The following is a 21,154-nucleotide window of genomic DNA, read 5'->3' as shown; positions in this document are numbered from 1 at the left end:
AGCTGCGCGCCCTAGTCCTGCAACACCTGCGGATTATTCCGGTACGACCAACCGGCCAGCTTGGACAAACTTCTTTGCCTTTGCTTTCACATCCAGGGGCGGAGCCAGCGCCCAGCCACCCCGGGCACTTGCCCGGGCTCGTTGGCTGTGAGACATTGTACATGCTTGATAAACAATGGGCAGATTTTACTGCTAGTCGTGCTTCACCTGGGCACCAGTGCATGCACAGATTGATTCAAAAAGGGTCCATGTATGCACGTATGCGATAAACAATGGGTTAGCTTTTTTTAATGGGCTAGTTAATTTTTCTACTAAGAGTCCGACTAATATTTAAGTAATGGGCTAATTCATCTAATGGGCTAACTCCAGCCAAGGAGCAAAGCCAAGGTTAGCACTATCTAACACCACCTAATACCTATTACTTAGACTCAAAACATCCTAACGCCTAGTAGTCTACGCTCATATCTCTCAAATCTGATCTTGTGCATACCAAAAATATTACTTAGATTTAATTCTGTTGGCCATAAGATATCTGATGCATAAGAGAAAAAGTCGCCAAACACGACAAAATTTATTTATTTGTTAAACATGATAATTTGATTTCTTGAAGTAAAATGTGAGGCGACTTGCTTCGAAAAGCATGATAATATACATCAAAGAGAATTTGCAGCTAAGATCTCTTCTGGTGAAATTATTACTATTTTATTTTATTGGCAATCATAGTGGCAAATTTAAGTTAACACAAACTTAATGATGTTTTTATAATAATGAAGCGGAATATTATGTAAGTTATTTTTTCACACTTGTACTTTTTTTAAAAACTTGGCCTATATCAAGCATAATGTTCAACAGTCATGGGGTGCTAAGTTTGCTTCTTCAGAATAATTACTTGAGAGGAACACGAGCAATCACAACCCTTGTCTGCACTTTAGCTGTCCGTTTGTACGTATTGTGAGACAGATTGGCGACAAGCGGAGGCAGGCCTTGGTGCAGAGGAAGTGCTGGGCAGAGCAAATCCATTTTCAGGAACGGCTTACATCCTCGACAACTCGTCATCTCATCCTCTTTATGATGATCAGATAAGACTACTAACTGATTTGGAAATTGGTAGATTTAGGGCTTAAATTTTGAGGTCAGCCGATGGGAATTGACCTCCGGTGATGATCACGGCCTCAAAAGTTTAGTCTTTGGTTTATGGATTTGTTTCACATGGTTACATGTTAACTTCAATTTTGAAATTACTGAATTTCATAGATGGTAAAATTTGGTTAGTAGAGCAAGCACTCACACTTACCACAAGAATTTTCCCTCGTGATTTTCTTTAGCATATTATTGGTATGTTTTATCTGACCGTCTCTATTCTCTAAAGTTCTTTACTTTGAACACACTCACAAGTCACAACACGTACTTTATTTGCACTATAAATCCTTCTTTTTTATCTTGTAACGTTTTCTAGGACGTTTGGAAGCTAATTTGGATGACTATAATTTTTCTAGCAACATGGTGGTCAAAGCAATATTCAAATCCAAGCTCTACATCTGGCTCACACCCGGAAACCGATAGTAGAAGGGTGGATGGGACCCCGAGACCTATGGGATTTGGTCCTATGCATGGCCTCATTCTAAGACTTATGTTGTCTAAGTCTCAACTTTATTTTGTTCGATGAAGAACATTAATATGTTATATAATAATTTACTTAAAAATTACATTTGCACGACTACTATGTTTATATTTTGACTTCATATTCACTGGCGGAGCTATGTTGAGGCCGAGGGGGCCTATGCCCCCTCCCCCCTCTCACCCTCCTTGGACCAAACTCAGATGTTTGGAGTTATTTTATACTTAGGCTCAAGTTTGCCCAGGCTTCACAAAATTTCTAGCTTCGCCACTATTCACATCCCTTGCTGCTCTCCGTACTGTGACAGTTTCCCCTGCTGCAATCCGTCGGAGCCGGGACGTGATCCTTGACCTTCAGGTGATGTCCACACGCTTCCTCTTTGTGTTCTTTGATGCACTGGATTTCCTGCTCATGGTGATCAGGCAATGCGCTCTCGATAGATATCGACAGCTCTGGAACTGGATCAGCCGCACTGCCGTCATGCTTATGGTCGTGGCAGGAATGCGTATCTGCGACATGCACTGTTTGCTCTTCATCACAGCAATGATGCTCATGGTTCTGCTCATGGTCGTGGCAAGCATGCTCAGTGGCACAAAGCAAGCTGATTGGTTCTTCACAGTGCTTGTGATCATGGCAATCATGCTCATCGGCAGAATGTGAACTGTTGGGTTCTTGGTGGTGGCTATGTTCATGGTCATGGCAATCATGCTTGTTCGCAGTGGGGTGAGGGTTGCAGATGTTGTGGGTATGGCCATGCCCATGGGAAACATGCTTGCTTGTCACCATCTGGCTGCTCGGCTCTTTGCAGTGGCTATGGCCATGGCCATGATCATGGCAGCCATGCTTGTCTGTGGAATGCAGGTTGCTCGGCTCTTTATGGTGATCATGCTCATGGTGATGATCATGGCAGCCATGCTTGTCTGTGGAATGCAGGTTGCTAGGCTCTTTGTGGTGATCATGCTCATGGTGATGATCATGGCAAGAATGCTTGCCTGCAGATACATGCTCATGCTGATGACCATTGGAGCAGTGGTGGTGGGAAGTACTATGCTCATGCTTTTTTGAGTGAGAAGAAGCACAGCATTTCTTCGCCACCTTTCCACTGCCTTTCTCCCTCAGTAGCAGCATGCTGTACATGATCACCAACAAGCATGTGCCAACATCAGCAAGGACTGCTGCCCAAATAAGCGGATGCCCGGCAAACGCAAGTGCAACAATTGCAAGCTTCGTAGTCACCGAGAAGACAATGTTCACGACGATGGTCCGGTGTGTCCTCCTGGCCAGCTTGATAGCCTTTGGGATCCTGCGGATGTCATTCGACATCAGAGTAATGTGACTCGTCTCCATTGCGACGGCTGAACCGGACACACCCATGGAGACTCCAACATCAGCCTTAGCCAGTGCTGGGGCATCATTCATGCCGTCGCCAATCATCAGTGTAGGGCCATCTCTTGCCTTCAGTTCATCAAGAATTCTCACTTTGTCTTCTGGCAGAAGTTCAGCATGAACCTCGGCTAGTATGTTCCCCAGCTGCCACAAAAAGAAAAGAAACAGCAAAATCAGAAGGTGTTGCATTTGTATCCACTAGAGAAAGGAAAATACAAAACAATAAGATCCACCTATTCTCCAGAAGAAAAAGAAGAAATCATTACCTGGTTTTGCGCATGTGTGGCAGCGGCAGTACTATCGCCAGTAAGCATCACTGACTTTATGCCCAATGATCTCAACTCCTTGATGGCCTCGGCTGACCCAGTTCGGCATGAATCCGATAGGCTGAATACCCCAATCAATTCCTTGTTGCAGGCCACGTATCCGATGGTAACTCCTTTCATGTGTTCTACTATGTCTGGAACTATAGAACAAAAAAAGTTGCACATGATCAGTTAACAGCTCAAGATTTCAACAGAAAACTGTGTTTCGATTAAACAAAATAGAAGAATGAAGAAAAATATACTGTAAAAATGACTAACTTAATGCTACTGAGCAATGCTCATTTCAGTAACTTCATGCATGGGTAGGTTTGTCTCTTATTAAACAGTAAGTCCAATTGTAAATAGCAAAAGAATGTTGTCAACATTGAATATGTAAATGCTGAGTTCACATTTCACCAACCTGTTTGACACGATGCCCTTGCCAAGATCCTTTTGTTCCCAACATATACGCCCTCTCCATCAATTTCACCGTAAATCCCCTCGCCAGGATAGATTTGAAACTCAGCAACATTTTCTGATTTTGGCTCTACAGAGTTTGATTGAGCATAACCAACAAGAGCAGATGCCATTGGGTGGCTCGACCTGCTCTCGATGCTTGAAACCCTGCAACAGTCATGGAATTAAAATACTGCAAGAAGATCGAAGCACATAATGTCGTTGAAGAATTTTGAGCATTCTGATATGGATGCCACACTCACCAGTAAATAAGTTGTTGCTTCGAAACACGCTCACCAACTGTCTGAAACTCCTCGACAGAGAACTCGCCTCTAGTGATTGTACCAGTCTTGTCGAAGGCAGCAACTTTGATACTGGCCAAGGACTCAAGGACATCCCCTCCTTTGATGAGGAGCCCGGTCCTCGCGGCCCTCAGTAGCGCGCAGAAGGTTGCCACAGGTGTCGACAGCACCAGAGCACATGGACAAGCACTCACCAGGAGAACTAGGGCCAGTTCAAACCAGTGTCTTAGGTTGCGTGCTCTGACACACACAGGGATCACTGCCACTGCTGCAGACATGAAAATAACAGCTGCGAGGTGCAACCAAAGATCACAGTAAGTAAAACCATCCGATCCAACAACTGTCAATGACTGAATTTTCGCTACAGGCATAGTCTCTTCTATCTGGCTTACCGGGTGTGTAGTACTTGGCGCAAGTGTCGATCAGCCTCTGCGTACTGGATCGACTGTTTTGGGCTTCTTCGACCAGCCTTGCCATTTTGGCCACCGCAGAATTGTCGGCCATAGCAGTTGTCCTCATAGCAATGTAACCTGACAGATCACCAATGTAGAATCAGTGCATGATCAGCGACCAGAGGTGAATTTTAGGCATCCCAGCAATGTCGATTCCAGTGACAGTGTAGTATGTATTACCATCTATGTTGAGTGTGCCAGCCCAGACCTGGGAGTCTGCCTGCTTGGACACAGGGAAGGACTCCCCGGTGAGGGTGCTCTCGTCGACCTCACTCCGTCCATCAACAACAACACCATCGATCGGCACGACTTCCCCTGCCTTCACAGCTATTACTGTATTGATCTTCACATCCTGGGTAGCAACCACTTGTCCAGTCTCTGCCAGAACAGCATTTTGTGGTGCCATGCTCATCAGTGACGACATGCCAGCAGTGGCCTGCATGTCAAAGAGTATGTAATCAGATTTTTCAGGGACAAAGTAGCACAAAAAGAAAAATTATTGCCCATGTAGACATATTTAATGATTACTGCTTCTTTTTTAGAAGACATTACTTTTAGTAGTTGCCTTCAGCTCCTCATCTTTCCAAAATTATTGGCGTGGCTTTCCCTAATCATGTCTTACACCTAGATATGAGTGTATATGCATGTCTGAGTCCACTAGATATAAAGTTCATTAGTCCCTTGGCTGATAAGTGACAGCTGAGGTATGCTAAAAAGGCAATACAATCAGCGAAACGGGCCTGGCTCTACTCCAACCTACTACGCGTAGAATGGCAGACCAAAATATGTTCACAAGTCCATCAGTGGGTCTAGTGCACATCAATATCAGCATACCCTGCCATGCCGCATCAGTACGAATATGTGCTCCTAACCATGCCACATCGAAAAAAAAGCTCCCTTTCCCGGTAAGTGGGGTCATGAGAGGACCTCACAGCTCTGATCTCTTAGGTGAAAGGAATTTGTGGACAACATACCTTGCCGCAGGCCCTGGTCTCGAGCCATTCGGCTATGGTGAAGAGGAAGACGATGAACCCGGCCTCAGAATAGTCCTTGAGAGCTATGGCCCCAGCAACTGCAAACAAAGCAAGTAAAACAAGTGAGCCATTGGCTATTCAATTGCCACCATCCATTTCCTGCCAAAATTGCCACAATTTATGGGACGGCAGAGCACCAAAAAGGAATGGGTGTAAATATGTGACGATGACAAGATACCGTTCCTCCAAGACGAGTAGATTAAGCCAACAGGTATATAGTTTTTTACAGAAAGTGGTGATTATATATACACACAGACTAGTTCCCAGGGGCGGAGCCTCGTTGGCTGTGAGACATTGTACATGCTTGATAAACAATGGGCAGATTTTACTGCTAGTCGTGCTTTACCTGGGCACCAGTGCATGCACGGATTGATTCAAAAAGGGTCCATGTATGCACGTATGCGATAAACAATGGGTTAGCTTTTTTTAATGGGCTAGTTAATTTTTCTACTAAGAGTCCGACTAATATTTAAGTAATGGGCTAATTCATCTAATGGGCTAACTCCAGCCAAGGAGCAAAGCCAAGGTTAGCACTATCTAACACCACCTAATACCTATTACTTAAGACTCAAAACATCCTAACGCCTAGTAGTCTACGCTCATATCTCTCAAATCTGATCTTGTGCATACCAAAAATATTACTTAGATTTAATTCTGCTGGCCATAAGATATCTGATGCATAAGAGAAAAAGTCGCCAAACATGACAAAATTTATTTATTTGTTAAACATGGTAATTTGATTTCTTGAAGTAAAATGTGAGGCGACTTGCTTCGAAAAGCATGATAATATACATCAAAAGAGAATTTATAGATAAGATATCTTCTGGTGAAATTATTACTATTTTATTTTATTGGCAATCATAGTGGCAAATTTAAGTTAACACAAACTTAATGATGTTTTTATAATAATGAAGCGGAATATTATGTAAGTTATTTTTTCACACTTGTATTTTTTTTTAAAACTTGGCCTATATCAAGCATAATGTTCAACAGTTATGGGGTGCTAAGTTTGCTTCTTCCAGAATAATTACTTGAGAGGAACACGAGCAATCACAACCCTTGTCTGCACTTAGCTGTCCGTTTGTACGTATTGTGAGACAGATTGGCGACAAGCGGAGGCAGGCCTTGGTGCAGAGGAAGTGCTGGGCAGAGCGAATCCATTTTCAGGAACGGCTTACATCCTCGACAACTCGTCATCTCACCCCCTTTATGATGATCAGATAAGACTACTAACTGATTTGGCAATTGGTAGATTTAGGGCTTAAATTTTGAGGTCAGCCGATGGGGAATTGACCTCCGGTGATGATCACGGCCTCAAAAGTCTAGTCTTTGGTTTATGGATTTGTTTTAGATAGTTACATGTTAACTTCAATTTTGAAATTACTGAATTTCATAGATGGTAAAATTTGGTTAGTAGAGCAAGCACTCACACTTACCACAAGAATTTTCCCTTGTGATTTTCTTTAGCATATTATTGGTATGTTTTATCTGACCGTCTCTATTCTCTAAAGTTCTTTACTTTGAACACACTCACAAGTCACAACACGTACTTTATTTGCACTACAAATCCTTCTTTTTTATCTTGTAACGTTTTCTAGGACGTTTGGAAGCTAATTTGAATGACTATAATTTTCTAGCAACATGGTGTCAAAGCAATATTCAAATCCAAGCTCTACATCTGGCTCACACCCGAAAACCGATAGTAGAAGGGTGGATGGGACCCCGAGACCTATGGGATTTGGTCCTATGCATGGCCTCATTCTAAGACTTATGTTGTCTAAGTCTCAACTTTATTTTGTTCGATGAAACTGAACATTAATATGTTATATAATAATTTACTTAAAAATTACATTTGCACGACTACTATGTTTATATTTTGACTTCATATTCACTGGCGGAGCTATGTTGAGGCCGAGGGGGCCTATGCCCCCCCCCCCCCCCCCCCCCCGCTCTCACCCTCCTTGGACCAAACTCAGATGTTTGGAGTTATTTTATACTTAGGCTCAAGTTTGCCCAGGCTTCACAAAATTTCTAGCTTCGCCACTGCTAGTTCCCTAGATACAACTTTCCTTTTATATTACCACTGCAAATAGAAACTCTGACACCTACTCTCATAATTGAGTCTCCATCAAAAGATCCGAGATGCTGACACATTTTTATCTGCTATCTGAACAGAAATTTTGTTTTCTAGCATAGTATTATAGAATACATAAACGAATATAAATTCTGACCAAAGTTCCTATGCTGATCCTTTCAAGAATCTGAGCAATCTTGACAGCACAAAAACCACAACGCTAGAAAGACCGATTCGAGCAAAGCGTTGCTTGTTCTAAGTGGAATCCGATACCCTATCTGAGATGCGACATCGCCACATGGAGAGGAAAGGAAGCAGATTTCTGTCCATTTGGCATAAACCTTAGCATCACAGCAACCTATCGCTTTGATGCAGTTCAAAGTGGGGGGTCCCTACAGGAAGAACAAACACCAAGGGGGAAGTTTTAGCAAGTGAGACATAAGCTTTTGGTAGTATCTTTCCAGAGCCTGTTTTCCCACTAGTTAAGCACCCACCATTCATACTGGTGCAAGGAAGCAACCTGCCTTGACCCCAGTTTCCTGGGTGACTTTTGGCTTTTTTTTCAGCGATGTTTAACACCTAGCAACATCATCAGTACTTCCAATGATTCAGTCTGTGGTTTTTCGTTAATTAACTAGGCAAGTCTCTTCTGCTTAATTAATCGACGAGGTAAAGCTTTTGCCCCCGTTTATAAAAAAGGTATTTCCAAAGAGTGCTAGCGAGTGTTGAGCGTATACGAAGCAACAGAAGATGGCGACAGAAGATTTGTTTTAGAACAAGGCCCTGATTGGCGTGGAGGTGGACTTATAAAATTACTCATGTCTTCCTCTCTTTTGAATTTTTGATGTGGTAACTAGTTCAAAGCATTTTTTTATTCAGATGTATAAACAAAGTCTTACCAGAATTGGTAAGGATTCCTCTGCCAAACTAGCAGATTCCACACGAGTTAAACACATCACATTCGTAGGCAATTTTTTTTTTAGAAAATTGATGAGCTTTATCTGCAACTAGGCTATGTGGTGGTGGTGGGGGGGGGGGGGCAAACATTCATGAATTTAAGGATACTGTACACCATAACTGCATGAATCTAGAGTTCTAGACAGGAAAAAGGCAAGCCCAGTGACATGAAAGTGACATGAAACATATGCTGTGTGCGTGTGCAGGCTACAGATCACATCCTGAGTTTACAGAAAGTGGTGATTATATACACACAAAATTGCTACTGCAAATAGAAAATTGGATCCCTCCTCTCATAATCGAGCCTCCATCAAAAGATTCGAGACACTGACACATTTTTATCTGCTGGTCTGAACAGACAATTTGTTTTCTAGCATAGTACCGGGTAAAAGAAGAACTCTGTTCAAGTTCCTTTCATGAAACTGAGGTATCTTGACAGCCAGACCTCTAGAGAGAACGACTCGATTCGAGCAAAGCGTTGCTCACTCAAAGTGGAATCCGATACCCTATCTGAGATGCGACATCGCCACATGGGGAGGAAAGGAAGCGGATTTCTGTACATTTAGCATAGACAGTAGCATCACAACAACCTATCGCTTTGGCTACAGGAACACCACCACCAATCTAGATGTGCCATAGACAGACCCGATCCAGAACTCCCAGGGGGTTCTGGACGGGTTTCGGGGAAGTTTCAGCAAGCGAGACATCGCAAGCTCCGAGTATCTTTCCAGAGACTGTTTTGGTTCTGCCCTCCCACTAGCCAGTTAAGCACCCACCATGCGTGCTGGCACTGGTGCAAGGAAGCAACCTGTCTTGACCCCAGTTTCCTGGGCGACTCTTATTTTCGGCATATTGGCACCACTGCTAACAACAACACCATCAATTGTTCCAGTGATTCGGGTCTTTGGTTGAACGTGTTTTCCCCCGATCCAAAGTGCTAGTGATCGTTGCGTCAGCGTCGTATACGAAGATAAGATAACGACACGAATTTTCTAGGATTTTTTCACGTAGTAACTAGTTCAGAGCATTTTTTTTAACTCAGATGTAGTAAAAGCAAAAAACTTGCCAGAATTAGCAGGATTCATCTGCCTAACTAGATTCGGCACAGCCAAGCAGGGCACCTTATGCTCTGCACCTGGCTAGGCAATTTATTTGTTTACTTATTTTCAGGAAATGGATGAGCTTTTATTTCTCTTGGCTTCCTCTGCAAGTAGCCAGGCTAGTGGGGTGACCCAAAGATTCATGAATTTCAGGATATATACACCATGGCTGCTTAATATTGATATTGATCGCACACTATGAATCTAGTCAGGAAAATGGCAGAGCCTAAGTCACATGAAACACATGCTGCGTGCGTGCGTGCGTGTGGAAACTTCAGTGCAGCTCACAATGAACATCAACATCGGAACGGTTCAGAAGGTGGCGAGTGTTGGCCGTACCTGCGATGAGCATGAGTATGTTGACGTCCATGGTGCGCCGCCGGAGCGCGGCGACGCTCCTGAGCACGATCGGCGGCAGGCCCGCGGCCGCCCCCGCCACGGCGAACCACTTGAGCGGCCGCCAGAAGTGCTCGAAGAGCGAGACCACCAGAAGGACCCCGCAAACGAGCACGTAGGGGCTGGGCCATTTGTTGGACACCTTGCTCTGCCCGGCGCCGCCGTACGCCCTCACCGACGCCTCCAGCCTCACCCCGTTCAGCTCCCTCACTGCACCAAAAAAAAATGATACAGTTCAGAACTTGCAGTTTCAGAGATTATACTGAATAAATAATGGTTACGTAAACAACTGTGAAATCCATAATCCCATACTGTCAGAATAATAATCAGGGAAAATCTGGGAACGAGCAGATTTGGCAAAAAAACCTGTACTAAAAAACAGTAAAATAACCAAGGACGGGACAAGAACGGAAAGCGCATAAGAAATTCAGAGAGAAGAATAGGGACTTTGCGTGATCCTTCACGTGGTTCGATGTATTCCTCCGTCGCGGCAACTGCAAGTAAACAAAGTTCGAGAATGATTTCTTTTTTTATTAAAGCCCAGAACCCGTACCCCGGAACCCCGGCGACGGTGAAGTTGGCTCACGTCGGCGGTCGGCCAGTTTTAAAATCCAGAACCGTCCAGTCCAGGGCCGTCGTCATCGGAATTTATGAGGCGGCAGGCAGCACGTTACCACTACCAGAAAGACCGGATTAAGGCCTGTTTGGTTTCAAATAAGTCATCAACTTATAAATTTAAAAATAAAAAATAACTTATTTTGTCAAACAGACCTAACTTATAAGTCACCCTAATTTATAAGTCATAAGTTGCTCCGCCTGAATTTAAAACTTATAAGTTACCCCTTTTACATAGGTCCCGTCACCTTTACATAAAAAACAAGGTGGGAAGGTGTGCTCAAGTGACTTATAAGTCAGATGACAACCAAACAAACGTGATTTATAAGTCACTGGTTTTAAGTCACTTTATAAGTCATGTGACTTATTAGAACCAAACAGGGCCTTAGTTTTTCAGTTTTTAATCCAGTTGCAACAGCGCCCCCGGTCTGCTCTGCTGCGGTCCGGGGTCCGGCGACCCCGGCCGCCCTGTCGAGTCAAAATCCAATTAAAAACCGCGGATTACGGGAGAAAAGTTACTGATGAACAGCGAACGCCGGCGGCTTTCACCGGAAACCAAGGAGTAACGGCGAGATAAACGAGGAGCTATGCGTCTGACATGCGAGGAAGAAGACAGTTGGATGATGACCGGGTCACGGGGGCCGGCCGAGCGAGACGGCGGAGGGATCTCGGGGAAAATCGGGAGGGGGGTTGCATGTTGGTGCTTACCTGAATTTTATCACAAGGCTGATGGACTCGCGATGGCACGCCACGTTCGTCCCTGACTTCATCACGGCGCGCACGCTCACCGCCAACGACGGTGAGATCCTCCTTCGCCATGGCGCGCTCCGGATGGTGCTGCTTGACAAGCGAGGCGTGACGGTGGATGCGCGGTACATGGGCGAGGGCGAACGCATCGAGTTCGATCAGGCGATCTCGTTTCCGTGTCATGTGGCTAGGGTTGGACAGCGCATTCAGTCGCCGTGCGCGCCCCCGTTGCATGCGGGGCTCGGTATACAGCGCGCGGAGGAGCGGCATGCAGCGGCTGGATGCGCGACATCTGGCGCGGGGAGAGCTGCCGGATCAGATCCATGGCCGCCCCACCGCCATGCGGGGCCCAGCAATGGCGTCGAGGTACTTAATGGACACCGAGGGGGCGCGGGCACACCCAATTCCCCACCTACCACCACTCCTACCAGATCCGACTCGCATCTCGCCTATCTCTTCGGGCACCTGTGGGAGAGATCTAGGGTTTCCTCCTCTTCCCCACCTCCGCCGCGTGATTCCTTCGGCTGGTGGCGTGGCAAGGTCGGCGGCGACGACCGCTCCTTTGCGCAAGTCGCAGAGGGCTCGAAGATCCGTCTCGATCCGTCCAAGGCGATGGGGGATCAAGGCGGGGGGCGATTTGGAGGGCGGCGCGACTTCGCTGGCCGTGGTGGGTTCGGGGGTGGACGCCGACCACCGCCACCCAACCAGACGCGCAACATGGTGTGGCAGCGGCCAGATCTATCGTCGGCCGCGGCCGGGCGTTCCAGATCCGCGGGCGGCGGGGTTGGCGACAAGTGGGAGGCGGCGGCGCGGGCGATGGGAGGAGGGGCCAAGGAGTGGGAGACTCAGAAGATGGCGGCCCCCAAGGATGCGAATCCTCCCCCTGCTGCTGATTCGACCACAACTCCGGCCACCAAGAGCTCCGAGGAGCGATGCCTCAACTGCAACAACTCAGGTCATTTCACTCCGCGTTGCCCTACTATTCGTTGCGAGAAATGCAACAAGCTTGGTCATATGGCTCAGTTGTGCCAATCACTCAGGCCGTGGGAGTGTGTTCCTATGTTGTGCGGGTTTCAATCACCCGGCCAGGGCTTCTTCTATATTCCTGATTTGTGTGCTACTAAACAGAGTTCTGAGAAAACTAATAATGTAGTTATCACGGTCATAGAGGGGGCTGCTACTGTGAAAGAGATAGAACATGAATTCAACTGCATTTTTGCTCATAAACCTGGCAAGAAAAAATGGCGCTGTACTGCTCGTTCCATTAGTCCAACTCAATTTGTCATGCGGTTCCCGAATGCCAGTGAAGTAGAAAGAGCATGTTGCTATGGTAAACGTCTTCCTTTGAAGGATGGTTCTATCATTGTGTGCATTACTCCATGGTCTGCATCTGTGGGGGCTAAAGGGAGTATGGAAAAAGCATGGGTTCGTGTTAGAAATGTTCCACTGGAAAAAAGATGCCCGGAGCATGTTGCATATGCTGGGGGGCTGGTTGGTATTACTTTGGAAGTGGATGAGGCAACATTACACAAACCTGAGTATGCCAGGATATTGCTTGGATGCAGAGAGGTTAAGAAAATTCCTCCTTCCGCTGAAGGGATGTTAGGTGAACAATTCTATGATTTTTTCTATGAGGTTGAGAAGGTGGTATCTGTTGGGGGAGAGAAAAATCAAACCTCCATTGCTGTTGACAGTGGTGCATCCCCATCAGTCCCAAAAAAAGCTAGGGTGGACTCATGCCCAGCTTCCTCTATGGAGCAAGGGGATACTGATGCATCTATGGTGGGGAATCAGTCATCGCAGAACTATGATAAGAATTATCAGAGATTAGCTATTGTGTCTGAGAATGAGGAAGAGGAGGACAGTGACGAAGGGAATCATACTGAGCTGCTTATTGAATCTATGGCCAGAGAGCATGATAAAAGAAATGTGTCATATTACGATTCCCCAGTCAACAACACGGCTGCTGGGAACATTGGTGATGAGATGAGTTGTGAGGATGGGGGTATGCCGCCTGCCAAAAAAGGTGCTTGGGAAATTATCCAAACCCCTGTTCCTCCTTCTCCCATGTTTTTGCCTCATTATGAAAATTCTCATGGGCCTGTGTATCCTCCCTTGTTAGATTATGTGAGCTGGCCCTCTCTGCCTCATATAGTCCCTCTTGAAGAAGGTTCAACAGAGGGGGGAGGGGATTGCAGTGCTTACACTGTTGAATCGCCCACTGGGTCTCCTCTCAGGGACGTGGTGATGTCTGAAGAATTGACTTCACGAAGGCAGTTTGAGAAGCTGGAAAAGATGGAGGACAGGGCTACTAATAGAATGAAGAAGCGTGACCTTGAAGGTAAAAATATGCTCAACACAAAAAATCAATTCTCTGTGTTATCTAATACTGAAATTGTCGTGCGTGCTTCCCTTATGGGAGTACAAATTCCTGATGACAACTTTGATACTGTTGATGTTATCCGTGAGCTAGAAATATCTAGGAATTTACTCCTAGACAAGAAAAATGAAAGAGATCCCCCCAAGATTGTTATTAATGATGGGTTGGGCAACAGTGTTCCACTATCCTTAACTTGGGAAGAAGATAAAGATGAGGAGGAACCTTTCATTCTTGTCCAATCCAAACAAAAAAGAAAAGAAACCAACGAAGACGAACAGTGGTCATTTCGCCACATAAAGACCATGTTAGACCCATGACTAGAAGTCAGAAGAAGGAGGGGGGGTAGGGCTGCTAAGAATCATGGCAGACCTACCAGGGTGAGAGATAAACCTGATCATTATAAATGATTGGCCTTTTTTGGAATTGTAGGGGGGCAGGTAAGAAGGGCATGTCTACCTGTCTCACTGATTTGATTAATGCCAATGAGGTGGACTTCATTGGGTTACAGGAAACTATGAAGAGTAGTTATACTCCTTCTTTTTTTAGAAAATTGGATCCACACCAAAGATTTATGTGGGAATGGAATCCTTCTAGGGGGAAATCTGGGGGCATCCTTTGTGGGGTCAATAGGGATAAGTTTGACATCATAGAAGTGAAGCATGGGAGGTACATTTTGCAAGTTAATCTCCTTGATAAGAGCAAAAGTTGCAGTTGGGCCCTGCTGGTAGTTTATGGGGCAGCTCAGGATGAGAACAAACCGGAGTTTATAGCAGAGATGTCATCTATGTGCCACAAAACCTCTGTTCCTTATATAGTTGGTGGAGATTTTAACATCCTTCGTCACAGTGGAGAGAAGAACAAAAAAACTCCTTTGTCTCATTTCTCTGATGTCTTTAACTCAGTTATACACCTGCTGGGGCTAAGAGAGATTCATATGTCAGGAGGCTGTTACACTTGGTCGAACAAACAGGAGCACCCTACTTTGGAAAAGCTGGATAGAGTTTTAATGTCTTCAGACTGGGAGGACCTTTATCCTCTTGTTTCTGTTAAAAAATTAGTCAAGGAGATCTCTGACCATAATCCCTTACTCCTGGATGGGGGGGGTGGCTTCTCCTAGAACCCCTGGTAGTAGATGTTTTAAATTTGATAACGCCTGGTTGAACAATCCTGAGTTTCTTCCTCTAGTAGCTGCAATTTGGGCGCAGCCTGTTTACACTAGTGATCCTATTGATGTGTTAAATATCAAGTTGAAAAGAATTAAGAAATTCTTCAAAGGATGGGGATCAAACATTTTTGGTCGGAATAAGATTAGGAAAAACCTTATCAGACTCGAGCTTCAGGAGCTGGAGAATATGGAAGAAGAAAATGACCTGTGTGGGGAAGCCTATACTAGGAAGTTGAATATCCTAGTAGAACTTAATGACATGTATACCGAGGAAGAGACCCATTGGCACCAGTTTTCGAGTGGGAGATGGCTCCTAAAAGGGGACAACAACACTGGCTTCTTTCACAAGGTAGCCAATGGGCGTCGTAGGAAAAATTCCATGGTTTCATTGGAGTGTGGTTCTGTGGTTATAGAAGGGACCAAAAACCTGCTATCCCATGCTACCAATTACTACAGAGAGTTGTTTGGACCAGCCCCTGGCAACATTTGCCAAATCGATGCTTCATTATGGTCCCAGGATGAAAACATCATGCCTGAGGATAATGAGTACCTGACCCGCCCTTTCTCTCTTGAGGAAATCAAGACAGCATTGTTTGCGATGAAACCTAATCGCGCTCCTGGACCGGACAATATTCCTGCAGAATTCTATCAACATTGCTGGGACGTTGTGAGTCCGGAGTTGTTCAATCTCTTTGAGTGGTTCTATGAGGGAAAATTAGATGTTCAACGCTTGAACTATGGGGTTATCACATTACTCCCTAAATCTGCGGAGGCAAACAGAATACAGCAATATCGACCTATTTGCTTGCTGCGGTGCCCGTACAAATTGATCACGAAAGTTATGGATCTTAGAGCTGCGAAGGTTGCTAACAAAATCTTTAGCATCCAGCAGAATGCTTTCATTAAGGGGAGACACATTGTGGATGGCATTCTATCCTTGCATGAGGTACTGCACTATACTCATATAAAAAAGGATGTGGGAGTAATATTTAAGATTGACTTTGAGAAAGCTTATGACAAAGTCAACTGGGAGTTCCTACTGGATTGTCATGTTAAACGGGGTTTTAACTCAAAATGGTGCGGGTGGGTGGCTCAAATCCTTAGGAATGGCACGGTTAGTGTTAAGATCAATGATGAGATAGGACCCTATATCCAGAGCGCTAAGGGGGTGAGACAAGGTGACCCACATTCTCCGTTCCTTTTTAATCTTGCGGCAGAATGCCTGACTAAGATGGTCATTTCAGCCCAAAAAAATAATCTCATTAAGGGGCTAGCTTCTGGGCTGATAGAAGGAGGGGTAGGCATCCTTCAGTACGCGGACGATACTGTCCTGTGCTTTGAACATGATGTTGACAAAGCTGTCAACATCAAGCTGTTGTTGTATCTTTTCGAACTCATGTCTGGTTTAAAAATTAACTATGATAAGAGCGAAGTGTTTGTGGTGGGAGGGGATAATGACACGGACAGTATATATGCTGATCTGTTTGGCTGTCATGTGGGATCTTTACCTATGAAATATTTGGGAGTTCCAGTTACATATTCCGCTCTTAAGAACATTGAGTTGGATTCCCTGGATGTTAAAATGGTTAAGAAATTGGATGCATGGGTAGCATATGCAGCCTCCTCTGGTGCTCGGCTCACCCTGCTTGACTCCAGTTTGGATGGTATCCCATCTTACTTGATGTCGATGTTTCTTTTTAACAAAACCTTTATAGAAAAGATAAACAAACATCGCAGACGTTTCTTTTGGAGGAGGAGGAATAAGAAGCGAGCTTATCATATGGTTAAATGGGCTAGAATTTGCCGATCGAAAAATATTGGTGGCTTGGGTATAAAAGACCTTCACAAACAAAATATCAGCCTGCTTGTGAAGTGGTGGTGGAAGCTGGAAACTGGTGATGGGCTATGGCAGCACATCGTCCGTGCAAGATATTTCAGAAACAAAACGGTCGCGAACATTCGCAGTCGTTTCTCTGATTCTCCCTGTTGGAAATCTATCATGAAGGTCAAAGATGTTTATATGGCCGGGAGAAAAGTCAACATTAACAAGGGGGACCTGGCAAGGGTTTGGCACGACCCATGGGTGGATAATGGTATCCTGCGAGAACGCTTCCCTGTTTTGTATGACATCTGTCAAGATCAAGACTGTACTGTTGCCTCCTTTGTAGACAATGACTATAATCTTCCCTTCAGACGTAGGCTCTTTGGAGAGCTGGAGGAACAATGGAATTGGATGGTGTGTGAGGCTAAGAAGATGCCTCTGAATGAGAATCCTGATGCTATCTCCTGGTCCCTGAATAGTGGAGGTAGATTCACCACTAAATCTGTATATAAATGGCTGGAGAGAGATCTATCTGGCCCTAATTATAAATGGGTGTGGAAAGCGGCAATCCCGTTGAAAATAAAAATATTTCTATGGCAATTATTCCAAGATGCTGTTCTCACGCGCGATAACATGCGGCGGAGGAATTGGCCAGGAAATCCTGTGTGCTCTTTTTGTACTAATGTGGAAACTGCTAACCATCTTTTTTTCGCTTGCCCTCTCGCCCGCACAGTTTGGGGGGTGCTGGGGTTGACTGTTGGGGCTTCCTGTGCTCCCAAATCAATCTGGCAAAGTCTGGCTTGGATGTACAATTTGCTTCCTGGAGGCAAAAAATTCTATACGATGATCATTGCTGCAGTGTGCTGGGGGATTTGGTGCCTTCGCAACAAAACTACTTTTGATAAGTATAATGCTCGTTCTCCGCTGGAGGCTGTCTTCACCGCTTGCTCTTTTATGTTATACTGGGCAGGGCTGCTTAAGGAGGATGACAGGAGGAAATTCCAGGATGGTGTGAAGAGGCTGGCTCATGTGGCAGCGGCACTAGCGGACAGGCCTTATGCGCGTGGCAGGCTTCTTCTGGGAGATGAAGATGGCATACAGATTGGTTAGATCATGTTAGTCTCCATCTTAGCTTGGCCTATATCCACTAGGGTTTGATGCCCGCTGGATTGCTCTTTTTGGTGTTGGTGGTCCTATCCTTTCAAGTTTAGCCTCTAGTCAGGTTAAGTCTATAGCGAACTTTGGTTGATTGTGTCGCCAGGTTTTCGCCCCACGGCTGATAGTCCGTTACAGGGCTATTATGCAGTGGGTTTCCTGGCGATGCACCAACCCGCTCTCCCCTTTCAGTCTCCTTTGCTTGGTAGTTGGCCTTATTCGGCTCGATGCTCATTTTGCGATACTCTCCAAAAACAGTAACAGACTGATGTATGTTCGTTGATTGCAAAATTAATGGAAAGGGGTGTGAGCCCGGTTGGAAAAAATGTTGGTGCTTACCAATCTGGGCGGTGGAGATGGCGGCGGCGTCGTGGAGGACGATGACGGTCCGGGAGGGCACGACGACGGTGACCTTGTGCACGCCGGCGAGCGGCTCCAGCAGCTTCTCCACCAGCGGCACCTCCGACGGGCAGCAGATGCCCAGCACGTCGAAGTAGCTCTTCTCCAGCCTGCCTGCCGCCGGCGCCGGCGCCGCCGAGTCCCCCATCGCTCCCTCTCCGTACACTTGCTCGCTCCCGCTTCTTTGCGCGCCTCTCTCACCTGCCCGTGCCTCCCTCCCTCTGCCTGCGCGCGACACGGCGGCAAGAAGCCAAGAAGAGTTAGCGGGGGCGGAGCGGAGCAGAGCAATCTTGGCGTGCGGTGTTGGTGGTGGTGTATGATGTATGGTGGTAGGTTCGGAGGCGCCTCTAGAGATTTAATATCCCTGGACTGGACTCCGCGCGCCCGCCATTAACTGTGCCGGCCCACCTACCTCGCGACGGCCGGGAGCGCGGAGCGGGGGAAGAAGGAGACGAGGAGGAGGATGATGGCGATGCAGTGGCAGGTGAGGGGAGGGGGGCGGGTATATAACGCCGAGCGGCGCGGAGCGTGGTGCTGGAAAACGGTGCGAGCGCAGGACGGGGAGAGCGACGCGTGCTGATCGGGGCCGGGCGGGGCGGGGCGGGGCGGATGGATGGTGACGGAGGCGGCACTGGGATTCCGGGGGATCCCACCGGCAGTGCCGAGTTCACCCAGGAGTCCAAGACGGATCGGGCGGAGGGGAGGAGGGAGAGGCGTGATGAACTGCGGTTCGGGGCCGTGCCGGAAAGCCGAGAGAGACGGCCGCTTGTGGGGGGAGGGAAGGTGTGGTTCGGAGGCCGGGTTGATTAACCGCCTCCGCGCCTGATGTAAACGCAAGCAGGCCTCCCCCGTGGTTCCATCAACCGCCTCGTTTTGGTTTCCGTTTGGGCCACGCCTGGTTAGGCCTGTCTTTCTCAGTTTTCATATGGAAGAAGTTGCAGTATCTTTTTAGTTTCCAGGGAGGACCCTCCCAATTGGTATTATTTTTTAGAAACCCCCTAAAAAAAGTTTTTTCAGAATGCCATAGTTACCTAGAAAAATGTAGTTTGAAATATTTTGAGACGTTTGGGCAGAAACGAAAACCCAGTCTCCTTTTTAACACGGTCCAATCGCAGAAGCCCTATATACACACACATACACTCATCATATGAATGCACGCGCGCACACCCTATCCATATGAGCACCTCTGAGATACTTTGAGCCGGAATCACATCTTGAGATTGACGAAGTCATCATAGACACCTCATAGTCGCTCGGTGCCAAGTCTAGGACTTGAACTTTGATGGGCGGTTTCACCACAAGAAACCTAATACATGACGATTTAATGCAATTTTAGATTGTTTACTGAGATTATGACAATGCTTAGACCAAAATTTAATATTAGTTGTGTAATTTTTTGACAAAATTTGTACTATGATGCCCCCAAGACCAAAAAACTAGGTTCACCACCGGCGGTAGACAGAAGGGATGCAATACATAGGCTCGCTGAAGGAAATCGAGGGGAGAAAGGCTTCACCCTAGTCGCCTTGCAAGAGGGGAAAGAAAGAGCCGTGTCAAAATAAATAACAGGATAACAATGATATTTTGTCTCGTGCACATAAGAGAGAAAATAATTTATAATTAGTATTCCATCCGTTCACAAATATAAGATGTTCTAACTTTTTTGAATTGGATGTATATAAACAGGTTTTAATGTATTTGTTCATTCATTTCAACCCGTATATAATTCATATTGAAATATCCAAAATATCTTATATTTGTGAACAGAGGGAGCTGTTGTTAATTATACAACTTTAATTTCCTTGCTGGCAAACTCCGGTGCTTGATGTGCTTTGTACTTCCAGTAAACTTTAATACTCATTCCGAGTAGTAGATTTGCACACTAGTAGAAAAAGGGTCAAATGTGAAGCACATTAGTGCCGGGTTGAATTTGAGCCGACACTAATGTGACCATTAGTGCCGGTTTCAACGGCTAGGCGGGCGGGCATCATTAGTACCGGTTCGTGGGCAACCTTTAGTACCGGTTCATGCCATGAACCAGTACTAATGAGGCCAGTGGTCAGGCTGGGGCCCCCACGACGACCTTTAGTACCGGTTCATGGCATGAACCGGTACTAGAGTTTCTTAGTAAGCTGATTTTTAGTCCCACCTTGCCAAGAGAGAGGCAGTATGAGCGGTTTATAAGTCGTGAGTGAGAGACAATGACGAAGAGGCGCAATGCTCACCTGCACGTTGATTAGCTTCAAGCCTTTCGGAATAGCATAGATTGCACTGAGCTATGTGCAGTGCAGTCTACACTATTCCGAAAGGCTTGAAGCAAATTAACCAGCATTGCACCTCTTTTTTATTTTTAATAACTTATTTGAACTCCGAACTTCTTGTGTTCCGTATGCAACATTCAAAGCGACGTCATCAACTTCCAACATGTTCTGACATCATTTGTTATTTTTCAATCATTTACCAAATTGTTTAAAGAGCTAAATGACCGTGAAATTGAAAATCTCTACAAAATGAACTGTGAAAATGTTGAAATTTAGCATGGTATCATCTGCATGCTTCCACTGTCCCGGGGCTTGGTATTTGAACCAGTTGAATAATTAATAAATCTCAATTTATATTGACAGCTTACTTCCAATCAAGCAAACATGTCTGACGCTTAGTAGACAGGACCGTCCACTGTCCCGGGGCTGAACTAAACTGCGAGGAGACAAGTCATTATGTTTCATGGCTTGAGGATCTTGATGTTGTCAAGACAATTTTTTTTCCTGCACTTAGAAATGTTAGTACTCAA

At 45.8% G+C, this 21,154-nt stretch overlaps 1 protein-coding gene and 1 pseudogene across 1 annotated transcript; one reads left to right on the top strand and one right to left on the bottom strand.

The window, feature by feature from the left end:
* Nucleotides 1-1,633: 1,633 nt before the first annotated feature.
* Nucleotides 1,634-19,156, bottom strand: LOC123148648 (cadmium/zinc-transporting ATPase HMA2). The gene is made up of 10 exons (XM_044568123.1): nucleotides 18,776-19,156; nucleotides 18,304-18,588; nucleotides 10,024-10,290; nucleotides 5,494-5,591; nucleotides 4,700-4,955; nucleotides 4,460-4,597; nucleotides 4,029-4,356; nucleotides 3,731-3,933; nucleotides 3,271-3,470; nucleotides 1,634-3,148 (listed from the first exon to the last, which is right to left on the bottom strand). The coding sequence occupies exons 2-10, from the start codon at nucleotides 18,509-18,511 to the stop codon at nucleotides 1,889-1,891; spliced, it is 2,958 nt and encodes a 985-aa protein (XP_044424058.1). The 5' UTR covers nucleotides 18,512-18,588; nucleotides 18,776-19,156; the 3' UTR covers nucleotides 1,634-1,888.
* The window catches only part of LOC123153570 (uncharacterized), a 23,519-nt pseudogene continuing 21,337 nt past the window's right edge, over nucleotides 18,973-21,154 (top strand).

Source organism: Triticum aestivum, chromosome 7A, assembly GCF_018294505.1.
Source record: "Triticum aestivum cultivar Chinese Spring chromosome 7A, IWGSC CS RefSeq v2.1, whole genome shotgun sequence".
Lineage (NCBI taxonomy): Eukaryota > Viridiplantae > Streptophyta > Magnoliopsida > Poales > Poaceae > Triticum > Triticum aestivum.
The sequence above is the reverse complement of the archived record's forward strand: the minus strand, read 5'-3'. Positions and strand labels throughout refer to the sequence as shown.